General features: G+C 39.8%; 1 protein-coding gene across 1 annotated transcript in view; it reads left to right on the top strand.

Moving 5' to 3' along the window:
• The window catches only part of MYO16 (myosin XVI), a 270,411-nt gene extending 258,558 nt beyond the window's left edge, over positions 1–11,853 (top strand). Inside the window, exon 35 of the mRNA XM_032442003.1 lies at positions 7,027–11,853. Within this exon, the coding sequence (XP_032297894.1) occupies positions 7,027–7,260 (234 nt within the window). The 3' untranslated portion in view covers positions 7,261–11,853. The remainder of the gene's footprint in view (positions 1–7,026) is intronic.
• Positions 11,854–14,210: the final 2,357 nt, after the last annotated feature.

The raw sequence follows: 14,210 nt of genomic DNA on the forward strand, positions 1-14,210 counted from the left end.
AGGAATTTGAGAGGTTGTAACATTTGTTCTGTAATTAATAAAAATACATTACTTGCATGCTTGGAAGAAGTCTTTGTAGGGGCTTATCAGATGCAAAAGGAAAGCAGAGAGAGCAGAGACCATTTAGATGAGCTACAAACACCATATGAAAGAGATGCATGCCTATCACATGTTGAATCAAAATGTGCTGCCCTCACTAATAATTGCATACAGCGATAACTCTTTCTAGAATTGCCGAATGAAATTGTGTCTTTAATTGTGTAATAAATGGTGAGAGAGAGCATCCTGATGACTTCAGTCTTTAAAACTGATGATCCAGAGGAGACCCACTAGAATTTGTGAATTACTTTTAAGGGCTCAGACAAGCAGAACTGTGTGTCAACTATTGGTAGCAGGCTGGAATTTGTTCTGATCACATTTTTAGGCAGCCTGCAAACTGGAAAAGATTGAAAAGATGGCATTTTTTAAGATAGTTCAATTTGTAAAACATGGATATTTATAATAATTTATTATCATATTACATTTATTACATAATTTACTGTAGATCCTGAATAATTTTGTAAAAGGCAAAATCACTGTCTATATAGACTAATCCTGTGTATTCCATGTTGGGACCTCAACTTTGCTAACAGTGTAAAACACTAATGGAAGAGAAACATAAAAAAGCTGAAGTAATTAATTGTGAGAACCTACTGACAGTTACTGTGAAGTACAAGCATTGAAAAATCTACTAAAGACCACAATTAGCAGTATTTCTCTGATGGGAAAATAGAGACTAATGACCTCCTGCAAATGTCTTAGGGGTCCTAAACCCATGTGGCAACTAAAAATCTGTTTTCTTTTGTATTTGTCTATATTCAGGTATGTTGCTAAAACTTACAGAAGCAACTAAAACCAAAAGGACATAGAACTATGTTTTGTGCGGAGAAAACTACTGATATGTTTTAGCATTAAAGAATGTAATTAAATGCTTCTTTGCATTATCTGATGAATCTCTGGTTAATCACTGCAATGGCAAATGACAAACAACTACAAAACAAACAAACAAATAAACAAAAAACCCAACAACCAAGCAACAACAACAACAAAAAAAAAAAACTGGTTAGGTTACAGTACACATATTTATGAAAAGATAAAGCCTACATTTAGTTAGGAAAAGAGCAAAATGAAGTAAAATATTATTTTGTGAATTGAAGAACATACTGGAGCAAATTAATAAATCTATTAGACTCTTTGAGACCTTTTATCCTAGCTTGATGAGTAAGTTGGTGTTGCATCTGACACACAAGTAGAGAATATCAGCTCTTACAAAATATCCCCTGTAAAGTAGCATTTAATCTTTTAACCCAAAATGAATTTCCTGAGATTCTACAGCCAAATCTGTAAATAACTCTGAAATTAAGTTTAAATGGGCCTGTTAATCTTTTTGTAATGTGTACCTTTTTGTCACAAATGATTTAAAAATGTGAATCTTTGAACTTCCCTTAATTAAAATGCTCTGTATTTTCTAATGAACTAAAGTTATAATTAAAATAATTTATGGAGTTTTAGCTGCTCATCTTGATTCTATGACAAAGTTGAAATCCACTGCCCACTTTAATTCCTTGTGGAGGAACTTTAGGCAGAATTTATAAAACTGCATCCAAGAAGGCAATTCAGGAACTCATTTTTTAGTGATTGGGCAAAAGTGTATGTAACTTGGTGGGCACAGTCATGCTCTAAATGATTGCATATCCATAATGAGATCTGTGCCCAAGTTCCTGTTTCTTGTTCACTAAACCCACAAGGGATTCACTCTGAAGGATTTACTGCAGCACAGTTATCACATATGGATCTCACATCTTAACACAAAGTACGAGAACCAGAGTTCCTTTTCACTGCACCCAGGGTCTGCCTGTTGTAGTTGCAGTGTCCTGAGCTTACTCACAGGATGCAGGACCTCAGTTTCTTCTTTCACCTGAAGTCATGTCTTCTGATTTAAGTGTGTGTGCTAATCACTAGTTACTGGTAGAAAGTCCCTTCATGTTTGTCCTGTTGGAACTGAGCCACTGGTACTCCAGTGAAAACAAAAATCCATAGTGCAAAGAGAGTGCTTTCTTCTGCAGTGCAGATTTGGACTGTGAGACAGAAGGAATGCTTCCTAAAAACTCTTCCTTGAGATACTCCTTGACACTGGTTTTGTTCATCTTCCTATTTTCACAGTGGAGAGTGTGGATCTTGCTTTTCTGCACCACTGAGTAGCTTTGGCAACATGAGTATTCTTGTCACTACCTTTGACACTTTTGCTTTCTTGGTTTGCTTAGTAAGGATTCTGCATATCAAACAAAGGGTAAGCCCTCCAAACGATGGGGCCATTAAATGCTAAGTATCCTCTACTTTTTTGTGGATCTAACCCAAATGTTGTGTTGCCCGTAACTGTTTGACCATTGATTTTGAGTAGGAAAATACTTGTCCTCAGTTGGTACTATTATCTCTTTCCTTTAATGGTTGAAATTATTTGTTCAGTGTTCATTGAAAAGATTAGCACTCTTGAATTACTGACTTCCTACACACTTCATTCACCCTTCACAATTTACATGCTCAGGATATAGAGTAATAATGAAGAAGTAGTGCTTGCTGTTTTACATGTACTTCATGTAAAATAATTCAGCAAATATCTTCTGTAATGAATATGTATAATCTTTCTACTCATGATCGGAAAAAGAGAAAAGATACCATCTTATTCAGTAGATGTAATTAAGTTATTTGGTACATTCGGCCCTACAGGCCACCTGACCAGGAAGACTGAGTGACTGAAACCCTCTATAAAAAGATAGCAGGGCCTTCACATTCACAAAATATGGTCTTCATGTGGGATTTTAGCCACCCTGATATCTGTTGAAAGGACAACACAGCAGGACACTAACAATCAAAGGTTCCTGGAATGTGTTGATGATAACTTCCAAGTAGTACAGGAACCCACGAGGAAAGGTGCTATGCTAAGCTTTGTCCTCATCAATGATGGGGGGCTGGTGAGTAACATGAAGCTCATGGATAGTTTTTGCTGCACTAACTACAGAGTGGTAGAGTCCAAGATCCTTAGGGCATCAAAGAGAGTGCACAGCAAGCTTGCTACTCTGGACTTCAGGAGAGCAGACTTTGACCTCTTCAGGGAACTGCTTGGCAGGGTGACATGGGATAAAGCCTCTGAGAGAAGAAGGGCCCAAGAAAGCTGGTCTGTATTCAACAACCATCTCCTCTAAGCCCAGAAGCAGTGCATCAAAGAAAGGAAGGTGGCAAGAATCCCAGGAAGCCTCTGTGCATCAGCAAGGAGATCCTGGACTTTATTTGGTGTAAAAGCAATGTCTATGGGGAGTGGAAGCACGAATGGTTTACATGAAAGGAATACAAAGAAATCGTCTGAAGAGCCAGGGATCAGGTTAGGAAAGTGGAAACTCAGTATTAAATCTAGACAGATACATAAAAGGGTACATAAAGACTTCTTTACCTCAGTCTTCACCAACAAGGGCTCTAGCCACACTGTCTAAATTGCAGAAACCAAAGGTAGGAACTGGGAGAATGAAGATCTGCCTGGTGTAAATGAAGATGAGTTTCGGGACCATCTAAAGAACCTGAAGGTGCACAAGTCTATGGGACTCACTGAGATCCATCCAGAGGTTCTGGGGAAACTGGCAGATATGGTAGTCTGGTGAAATTCCCACTGATTGGAGAAGTGGAAACATAACCCCCATTTTTAGGAAAGGATAAAAAGAAGATCCAGGGAACTACAGGCCAGTCACCTCTGTGGCAAGATCACAAAGCAAATCCTCCTGAAGGCCCAACTAAGGCACACTGAAAATAAACAGAAGGTGATTGGTGGTAGCCAACATGGCTTCACCAAGGGCAAGTCATACATGTCAAACTTGGTGGCCTTTTATGATAGACTTACAGTGTCACCGGATAAAAGAGCAACTGATGTCATCTACTTGGACTTGTGAAAAATGTTTGACGCAGTCCCACACAACATCCTGGTTACCAAATTGGAGAAAAATTGATGTAACAGATAGAGCACTTGCTGGATAAGGAATTGTCTGGGTGGTCGTAGAGAAAGTTGTGGATAATGGTCCAATGTCCAAGTGGAGACTGGTGATGAATGGTGTTCCACAGGAATCAGTGCTGGAACTAGTATTATTTTACATCTTTGTAGTTGACTTGGATGGTGGGATTGAGTGCAACCTCAGCAAGTTTGCAGATGACACCAAAGTGAGTGGTACAGTTGATATGCTAGAGGAAGGAGATGCTAGCCGGAGGGACCTAGACAGTCTTGACAGGTGGGACCTTGCCAACTTCATGAAGCTCAGCAAGGCCAAGTGCAAGGTCCTCGATGTGGGTCAGGGCAATCCCAATCACAAATACAGACTGGGCAGAGAATGGCTTTAGAACAGCACTGAGGAGAAGGATTTAGGAATGTTGGAATGAAAGACACAGTGTGAGTCAGCAATGTGCACTTACAGCCCAGAAGAATGACTATATCCTGAGTTGCATCAAGAGAATTGTGAGTAGCAGGTTGAGGGAAGTGATTCTGCCCCTCTTCTCTGCTCTCATGAGACCGCACCTTGTCATGGTTTAATAATTTTGTAATTTTTGCTATCAGTATTCCACATCATAACATCATATAAAGCATGAATAATTTTACTGAATCTGCAACTTACAGAAGAAGACTACATCTCCCAGAGAACAACACGATAGGTCACAGGACCTGGACACTTTATTAACTCTGCCGCAGGCTAGACTGACATTCTTTCGAGTTCTGGCGTTCAGGGGAGTGTGTGGGAGCCTTCACCGTTTCGCCTAGATTCACAGTAGGCCTCTCGGTTACGGGACTCATTCTCTCTCCTATTTTGCTTGATTTGTTAGCTCAATTTTCAATTATATCGTATTATATTGTGTTATCCTGTATTTCGATATAGTATTTAGTAAATAAGTGTGCCTCCTTAGATCGTTGCCACTGTTTTCTTTTCCTAATTAACTTTTTCCTTTCGGCCTAGGGCCCCTGCGGGGTCCATGGCCCCCTGTCACGGATGCAGGTGGATTTTTTCGTTCAAACCGTGACACACATGAAGTACTGTGTCTAGTTCTGGGGGCCCCAGTACAAGAAGGACATCAGGCTGTTGGAGTGGGTACAGAGGAGGGACACAAAGATGATCAGAGGGCTGGATCACCTCCTATTCAGGGACAGGCTGAGAGCTGGGGCTGTTCAACCTAGAGAAGGCTCTAAAGGCCTTCTAGTAACTGAAAAGGTCCTACAGGAAAGCTAAGGAGGGACTTTTTGTAAGAACGTATAACAACGTGATGAGGGGAAATGGCTTTAAACTGGAAGAGGGTAGATTTAGACTAGATATTAGGAAGACATTCTTCTGTGAGAGTGGTTGTCAAGTGTGAGGCTGTGGATGCCCCTTCCCAGAAGCATTCAGTGCCAGGCTGGATGGGGCTTTGAGCAGCCTGGTCTAGTGGGAGGTGTCCCTGCCTATAGCAGGGGGGTTGGAACTAAGTGATGATAAAAGTCCCTTCCAACTCAAACCATTCTTTGATTTCATTACCACTACGTTGCTATTGCATACTCTTCATCCACATTGAAATATCAGCTTTTTCCAGCATATTTACCAGATAAAAGTCATAATGAATTAAGACTTGAGATACTTTTCCATCCTCATTTGAAAAATACAGTGAAAGATGTACACTTATTTGAGGACTGATCTGAGATTTTCCCACTATGAAAATGACCTATATAGTGAAACTGCTGACACGGCATTCATTTACAGCTTGAGTAAGAAAGGTCAGGAAAGTAAAGTGCCTATGAGCTATAAATAGGATGCATTTGTCAACTGCCTTGCCCAGGTGAACTGTACTTGCTTTTCACCCTGCACCTGTGTGCTTTATGGTTCTTGGAAAAGTGATGGATCTTTCTATTCAAGTGCTTAATTTATGTACATCTTTCAAAACCAAAATTTCTCCGTAGTTTATTAGACTGATGCTATCCAAACTTGTCACCAGTAATGTAGCCACTAGCCCCTACAGAGTGTCAAACTGTCTATTTTCTTATACATTTACTTATCTACTTGTGTTTAGGCATAACTTTGTTTATCTCTGAAACTTTTATATGAAACTCTTGTGATGACAGTATAACATACACTTTTTATCTTCCAGCATCTCTCTGAGAATCATGCTTAATACAGGCTCATGAAATGCCAAATGTTAGATGCAAAGTAGGTGTCTACACTGTGAAACTGAATTCAGTTGTCTATCTGTTTAATAAACCGGGTTATGCCCTTAATCTCAACTCACAAAAATCTATACAAATCAGCCACAGTGCCTCTCAAACTATATACCTTCTTTATAGGATAAAACTACATCGCCTCACTTTCATGATAAATTGTTTCAGTTTTAAAAGTTTGGTTTGTCTGCCAGTCTTCCTGCTCACACTGACAAAAAATGTGCTAGGATGCATTGGTATGGATGATTCTGACATTCATTTCATTTTTGGTAGCTGCTTCATACAACTTCACTTCTGTGGCTTTCAGACATGAGACTGAAGGCAATTCTGATTCATTCATCTTCTTTATTTTTAGGGCAAATAATGGTAACTGGGGGTGGGAGAAGCAAGTAAAGCAAACCTTTAAACCCTTCTGAAGGAGAAGATTGCTTCAAATTATTAACAATGTTGATTGATTTGTTTTCTTTCAGCTGTAGTACAAATGATCTTTCCATCAGCAAAAGTGTAGTACTTGAGTTCTTGCCTGCATGCAGCTGTTTATTTCTTTAATTGTACATATCCGAATGGGTGCACTCACCAACCATTCACCATCTCACAAGGCTAAGCCAGGGCACACTGTGGTAGCCACAGTATTTCAGCTCATAGTCCTATTATAATGTGTGGATAAGCTGCTCCATGGGGTTGTGATTTGCAGGCTGTGATCTGTACAGGTGGTTCACACCTCATGCCAAGAAAATTAACATTTTTTATTATTGTTCTCTTCTCACTAACAGGTTATACATCAGCTTAGACTTTCAGAGAATGAGAGTGTGGCTCTGCAAGAGCTTCTAGATTGGAGGAGAAAGCTGTGTGAGGAGAGTGAAGACTGGCAGCAAATCTTGCACAACACTGAGCAAAGAATCGCAGCCCCTCCTGCACCCCCTTGTAAAAAACCAACACTGCTGAAGAAGGTGGAAGATGCCTCCTGCAACAGACTGTCTTCTGGCATTTGGGACACCACCATGTGATCAGAATGTGTGTTTGCAGACAGTTAGGAGTGAAACCATCTCATGCCTTCAGTCTGCATAATCAGCAAGTTTCTTTCCCTCCACAGAATGTGCAGGGTTTTTTTACAAGCAGTCCTTCAAGAGCACAGGATGGAGAAGATATTTAGATTTGTCATGTGTGCGTGTATGTGTGTTTGTCCTTTTGATATATATATATATATACACACGTGCATACATCTGTGCATCTATATGTATGTATATGTGTGTATACATATATACAAGGTGACAAACTGCACTATAAAAATTTAAAAGTACAAAACAGTCACTTAAGAGTTCTCCTGTGGACAATGAAGAAGCAAATGGTGTCAGGGAGAAGTGACTGACAGGCATTTTAGGGAGATCAGGAAAGTCTGTGTGCACACTGTACAGCTGTTTTATATAGTATAAAAATATGATGTTTCTTGTTCCCTAATGAATGGTTTTATTATATTGCATATATGCATATATATATTTCTTTGTAGATGTCTGTGTTCCATTGGAGTTGCAAACCCGAAGTTTATTTACATGTTTATTACTGGTGTTTTATAACTTTACTCAATTGGTGCTGTTGTTCTTTCTTCAAAATACAGGTAATAAATTCAACACTCGCGTTCTTCTTTCGTAGTTTATCTTTAACACCATACCAGCCAGTTTCAACATTGCATTGTTTGTTCAGAGCCAGCAAAGTCCTTTCTGAAATCTAGTCCTGACATTCTTGAAGAGCTCCTATTTGCACGTGTTGTTTGTTTAAAGGTCTTCACACTCAAGAATTAGAGTGAGTGACTTTCTTTCTGTGGACTTATGTTTCTGAATGGGTGAACTGTGAAATCTATGGTTACCTCTCAAATCTTATTCCATTCTGGTTTTGTAAAATAATGAGACACTCATTTCAATTGTAAGTACAGTTTGAAATTCATACCTGATTATGCATAAGGTCAGGTGTCAGTGGAAAGATGCATAATGATAATGAGGCATGAAAATAGAGCTGTGATTTACTGTTAAAATCCAGAAGGCTTCACTGAGATGGGTATATCTAAGGATTATGCTCTTACAGTGACACAGTGATGCATTTATACCTTGAATTCTGTGTAATGAAATGGTTTCAGAAATTGAAGCATACTTGTTGGAGAACATGAGTTCTGAGCAGGAATGTTAATTTATGAAAAAGATGCTTCTGCAAACTTGTTAGCTACTGCTTAGCAACCTTTGAAATAGTGCTTTGCCACTAAAGGGAGTAATTGATATGTATACAGAGATATGTTGTCAGGGTATTTTAAGTTCTTGGAGCACGTGCACCCAGTTTGGAGCACTCTTCTTGGCTTTTTGCCACTTTCTTGTCCAGATCCAGGAAAAAGTGATTGTAATTTTGCAAGCGGATATAAAACTGTTTAAAATCTAAGCAAGATTTGTGAATGTAAGCTCACCTTGTTTGGAAGTTGCTGGGAAGGGAAGACAACCTGTGCAGAGATGCAGGCTCTTCTGCCATGTTTGGCAGGCACTTCAAGCAGGATGAATGGCAAAAAGCAATCCCATGCTTGTTTGTTTGTTTTTATTTACAGGGGAAGCAGCAGAACTCAAGTTGTACCCAGGAGTATTATCAAGCTGTAGGCAGAATTAAGTGCCTTCTCTTGCTGGAGATTAAAACAGATGTGTTGAAAGGACAAGGAAAGGGAGACAACAGGTTAGCTCTTAAATTAATTATGCAGTGATTGGTTTCTGATACTCAGAGATAGATATCACGCAGCACAGAATTCTACAGCGACAACTGCAGAAGTGCTCTTACACGCTAGATCAAGAAGTAGAGATTCTAGGTTCTGAACCTTGCCTTCAGCTGATGTCAGTGTTCCCAGCACAGGACCGCTATGGGGTTGTGCAGAAAACAGCTCTCACCTGCTCACAAGAGGACAAGGCTTGCCCTAGAAGTGTTGTGGTTTCTGCCTTTCTGCTCAGATAACCAGGGGCAAAAAGAGATCCCAGTGTGAGAGCAAAATTAAATGGCTCAAGCTGGATGCAAGAAAGCTAATTAACCTGGCCTGGGTACTACGCAACTTTCAGGATGCAAGTTGCTATCTCTGCTCAGCCCATCATTGCTGTACATAGCCATAAAAGCATCTAGCCAGCTAGCTTAGCCATCCTGCACACCTCAGTGCCCTGAGACATGAGATGTGCCCTCAGGCTTATCTCTGCTCTGATGGGCCTGGCAAATAGTCCTTCCATAAGCTGTCACACTATTGCTATTATCTCTATCTCTATGCTATCTCTAGTGCCCACTGGTTGCCTGAGCAGCTGTTGGCAATTTACCCAGGGCATCATGGAGTACGTTTAGGGCAAGCTGTAGAAGCTGTCCAAGAAGCCAGCTGAGATCAAGTCAAGCTTGCCACCAGTCACCAAGCCAGCTGTGTGCAAGGTGATGTGTCCTATCTCCAGACTGCACAGTTGTCATCATTGCATTTCTAATATGGAAGAGCCCAGAGGGCAAAGAATGCACTTGTCAATTGTAGTTTACAATGGAGTTGTGCACATGATGCTACAGAAGCCAGCCTCAGTTGCAGGAGCTCAGTAGTAGTGCTCTGCCAGTCTGTATTGCATCATCATAGAACAGTACGGAAGAGCAGTTGCTAGATTTACCAGCAGTACCAGCAGTGCTGTTACCCAGCTGAGGCTGGTGTGAGCCTGATGCAGGCAGTTTGGTTCTCCACAGGGCAGAGCCCATCCTGCCTCCCCTGCTGAAAGCCTCTGTTCTGTTTTTAGCCAACTTGTGTAAGGAATATATCTTCTGGGGTTCCTCCTTAGAGCACATAATCACAGCACAACGTGACAAACTCAACAGCAGAAGAGATGAGACCTTTTTCTTTCAATTTTGTTACTAATTTCAGGGTATTCGACAGCCAACTTTTGACTTGGGAGGATTTTTCAGGATGTTCATTTAAAATATAGTACCATCAGAAAAGTATTTGTGTTAAAACGCATTTAAAATATTTCTCTAATGGCAGCAAGACACTCCAGAGTGTGACTTATGATGTCATAATTCACACCTCGTGTGTTCACTGGTCCCTTGGTCTTTGGCCTCGCGCCTAACAATGCAATTGGTGGGGAATTATTGCACCATAATTCACACCCTACTGTGTCTTATTGCTTAAATAACCATACTCTCAGAGGTGTCTTAAAACTACCATTAAAGTTTATATTGTGTATCAAAGTGTGTTTACAGGGCTGGGAAAATATACTATTGGCATTTTGAAATGTTGAGAAGTAGTTTTAGCAAACTGTACAGCACTTATAAATTAATCTCCCCAGTGGACTACACACCAGCCAGTCCTGGTATTTCTTGAGTGTATGGAAACCTCTCTTGCACATTAAAAAACAGCATAGACAAAAAAAAAAAAAAAAAAAAAAAAAAAAAAAAAAAAAAGAGAGAAAAAAAAGAAAAAAAGAAAAGAGAAAAAAAAAAGCCTTATGAATTTAATATTCTAAAGGGAAATATAAAACTCTATGAACACGCTAATGCCCTTAATATCCAGTGAGCAATCTAAAAGGTATTTATATTTGCAATAAAGCAATTTCAGGAAGCTGGGGTTATCATCAGATAATCGCTCCTCCACATCGTGCCTTATTGCTTAATTTTTAACATGTGAAAAAAACAAAACATTTTCCAAATCAGCTTCTCTCTCAGTGTGATGTAAGAAGAATCAGGTATGTTTTACACTTCAAAATTCAAGGGAATTTGAGAACCATATTAAACCACAATGAAATAAAAACTCAAAACAACAGCTGTTGGCATGAGAAATGTTCAAAGCTTGTGAATCTTACTGGTTATTCCTGAAATAGCACTTGGTGTATTTTAGTTGCTGTAGTTACATTCCTATTGGAGTCTATAAGCAGAACTTTGCTTTTTAAAACTTGATGTAGTCATCCAGAAAGATACACGCACCAATATTTTACAAATGATCTGTGTACAGCATGAAATGATAATCCTTTTAGAAATTTGTATTGTTTACACAACAATGATATGATTGTCAAATAAGTGAATTAAACTTCCCTTTTTGCCAGTGATCCTTTTTATTCCTTTTAGAAGGTTGACTTATTTTCATTAATAACTTCATTACATTGCAGATCCTTTGTTTGAGGAAAAAGAATTTCATTAACTTGCTAAGAAAGCACAACGGAATGTAGCGTAGTTCTAAAATGATCGTAGCAGTCTTATTCACTGTAGTTTTACATGCTGCTCTATAGTACTGAGATCCCTAATAGACGCATTATTCTTATCGTCATAAAGACTGCTAGTATATGAAATACGCCAAGGAACCTAAAATAATTTTTGCCATTCACTTGTTAAATAATACGTGTGATTACATTTTGTACAACTCTGTTTTCCAGAATGGTATTAAGTATTTCGTGGCTTTGTGTTCTAAATACACAGTTTTAAAAAAGAAAACCTAACATGAGCATAAGTATCTCACAGTATCTTAAAAACACACAGGAGGGATGAAAGGAAATGCTTTTCTTCCAGTTTTGCTGTTCTCTGTGTGCTCAGGATTTTAATTTTCAGAAGAAATAAATTCTTGTGCTGGTTTATATTGTGGTTGTGAAAATTAGATCATTAGCAAAGGCTGGCTGTCTCTCCATCTGTGGTTTGGCCCCTTTCCTGACCACATAGATGCACGCTGAATCTGGCCAAAGCACAGACTTTGCAGTAGAATGTCACAGTAAGAAATGTTGTCATGTCAAATCAAAAAGAATTATTGATGATTTTTCTTCAGTATGATAAACAAAACCATTTTGAATTAGCTAGAAGGATTTACCTGAATCAGAAGTAGCTTGTCTTGATTCTTATACGTGTGTATATCCCCCTCTTAGTCCGCTCCTCTTTTCTTTCTTATCACCATAAATGAATTTTAAAACAGGCTTTCCTATTGAAAAACAAGAAAATTAAGAAGATGGAGGGGTTACATGAAATTACAGGAACGCCTTTGGGTTTTTGTTTTTAGTGAAACAGTTTACTTTAAAAATACTGAAACAGAATACTTCCATATTTTCAAAATGTTTCCACCTTTTCCAGCTTGAGCTGTTTGCTGAGTACACTCTGAGTTTACACATAATTTTGTCTTATTTTTTTTTCCTAGGCATCATTCTTCATAAATCCACTCTTCTCTGAAACGACCACACAGATGTATATTTGTTTTGAGATACACAGGAACTGCTGAGGTCCTTAAAGACACAAGTGGGGAGAATTTGAAAAGTGTAGATTTGTTGACATCATATCAGTACCCATGTGACAGCTATTGGATAATGTCCGTGCCCCAGTTTTAATCTGGGCTTCAGACCTTTATCTATACAGATATGTTACTTCCCTGTCATCTCTTGATATGTGTTAGGCTCCAGCAAGTGAAGGGCTGAATCTTTCATCCAGGATGGGACAGGGGAGAAATATACTCCAGGCTCTTTCTACTTACTGATTAATATAAAGTACTTAAATGTTTTTGAAAATAGTAATTGGAATGCAGCTCTCTCTGTGTCCAGATGAAATCAAACCACTAGGTTAGGAACCTGTGGCTATGAATGTCCATGTTAAAAGAAATAGCTGAAATGAATGGATATGAATCTATAGCTCCTCTGCCTCTCAACATAACATAACACAGTGAGCAGGAAAATGTTCCAAAATGTAGAAGAGATGATTTTGCACCCTTTTGGAAGGGTGCCTGGGTGTTCTGAATTAAAACTACTTTTTTTATCTGGTTTTAATGCAAACCCTTCTTAATAGAACAGACTATACCTCACAAGTGGGATGGGGCAGGGGAGGAGAGAAGGAGAGATAAGGAGGGAAGGAAGGAGGGAGAGGACAGGAAGACTGAGGAGAGAGAAGGAGAGCGAGACGAGGAGAGAGAGGATGAGGAAGGAGAGGAGGAGAGAGAGAGAGAGACAGGGAAGGAAGAGAGGAGGACCGAGGAGGGAGATAGAGAGAGCAGAGGAGAGGAGGGAGAGGAGAGAGAGGAGAGGAAGAGAGGGAGAAGGAGGGAGGAAGAGAGGGGAGGGAGGGGAGGGGAGGGAGTGGGAGGGAGGGAGAGAGGGAGGGAGGGGAGGAGGGAGAGGGGAGAGAATATGTATCATGAATTTTAGTAGGTGAATCAAACCAATCATCCAACCAATGAACCAACCAAAAATCCCTGAGCTTTAGGTTTAGTGTAAGTAAAATGGTAGATACCGCATCATTAAACATCAAAGCAAATACCCAAGTGTATCCATCTGGTGTAGTCTCTGAGTCCTTACTGAGCATGGGCAGTTCCTATGTTCAGTGGTCATGCACTCTCTCTTGTCTCCTGAGGCTGCAACTACTAGACCTCAGCTTCTCAATGACAGAAAGGCATTATGTTCTGTTGATAAAAGGCACAGTGACCAGTGCCTTACATTTATATCTCAGGTAGAGGTTCTTGCTTTTATTCACCAGATATTAGCCGGTGAGAATTTTGATCCTGTAAGAGTTAAAACTTGCCATCTAAGCTGTTGCCCTGTTCTTCTATGGTTCAACCACCCCCTGCCCTTAAACTGGTGCCATCACCTCGCCAGGGCCATCAGCCATACTGACACCACTATGGTGAATAGCAAAATGGCGTTTATTGTGGCGCAGTTAGCACTTTATATACTTTAATTACTTTGTCTATGCCTATTGAGCATACGTTTGAAATACGCGCCCAATTTACATCACAGGGCAGGGGACGGAGCAGGGGGGTCCTGCCATGTCACAGCCCGAATCCCTGCTAACGCCTACAACACTAAGCACATCTGTAAAAGCATATAGGTCAGAGCTGGATTTCCATGCTGCCTGTTCTAGGCTTTCATTTTTGTCTCCATCTGACATTTCTCATGGAGGAAGAACTGCAATTCAGTCTAAAGGACCTCAGCATCCTGGAATTGCTGTGTGTTATAATGGGCAT

Source organism: Coturnix japonica, chromosome 1, assembly GCF_001577835.2.
Source record: "Coturnix japonica isolate 7356 chromosome 1, Coturnix japonica 2.1, whole genome shotgun sequence".
NCBI classification, from domain to species: domain Eukaryota; kingdom Metazoa; phylum Chordata; class Aves; order Galliformes; family Phasianidae; genus Coturnix; species Coturnix japonica.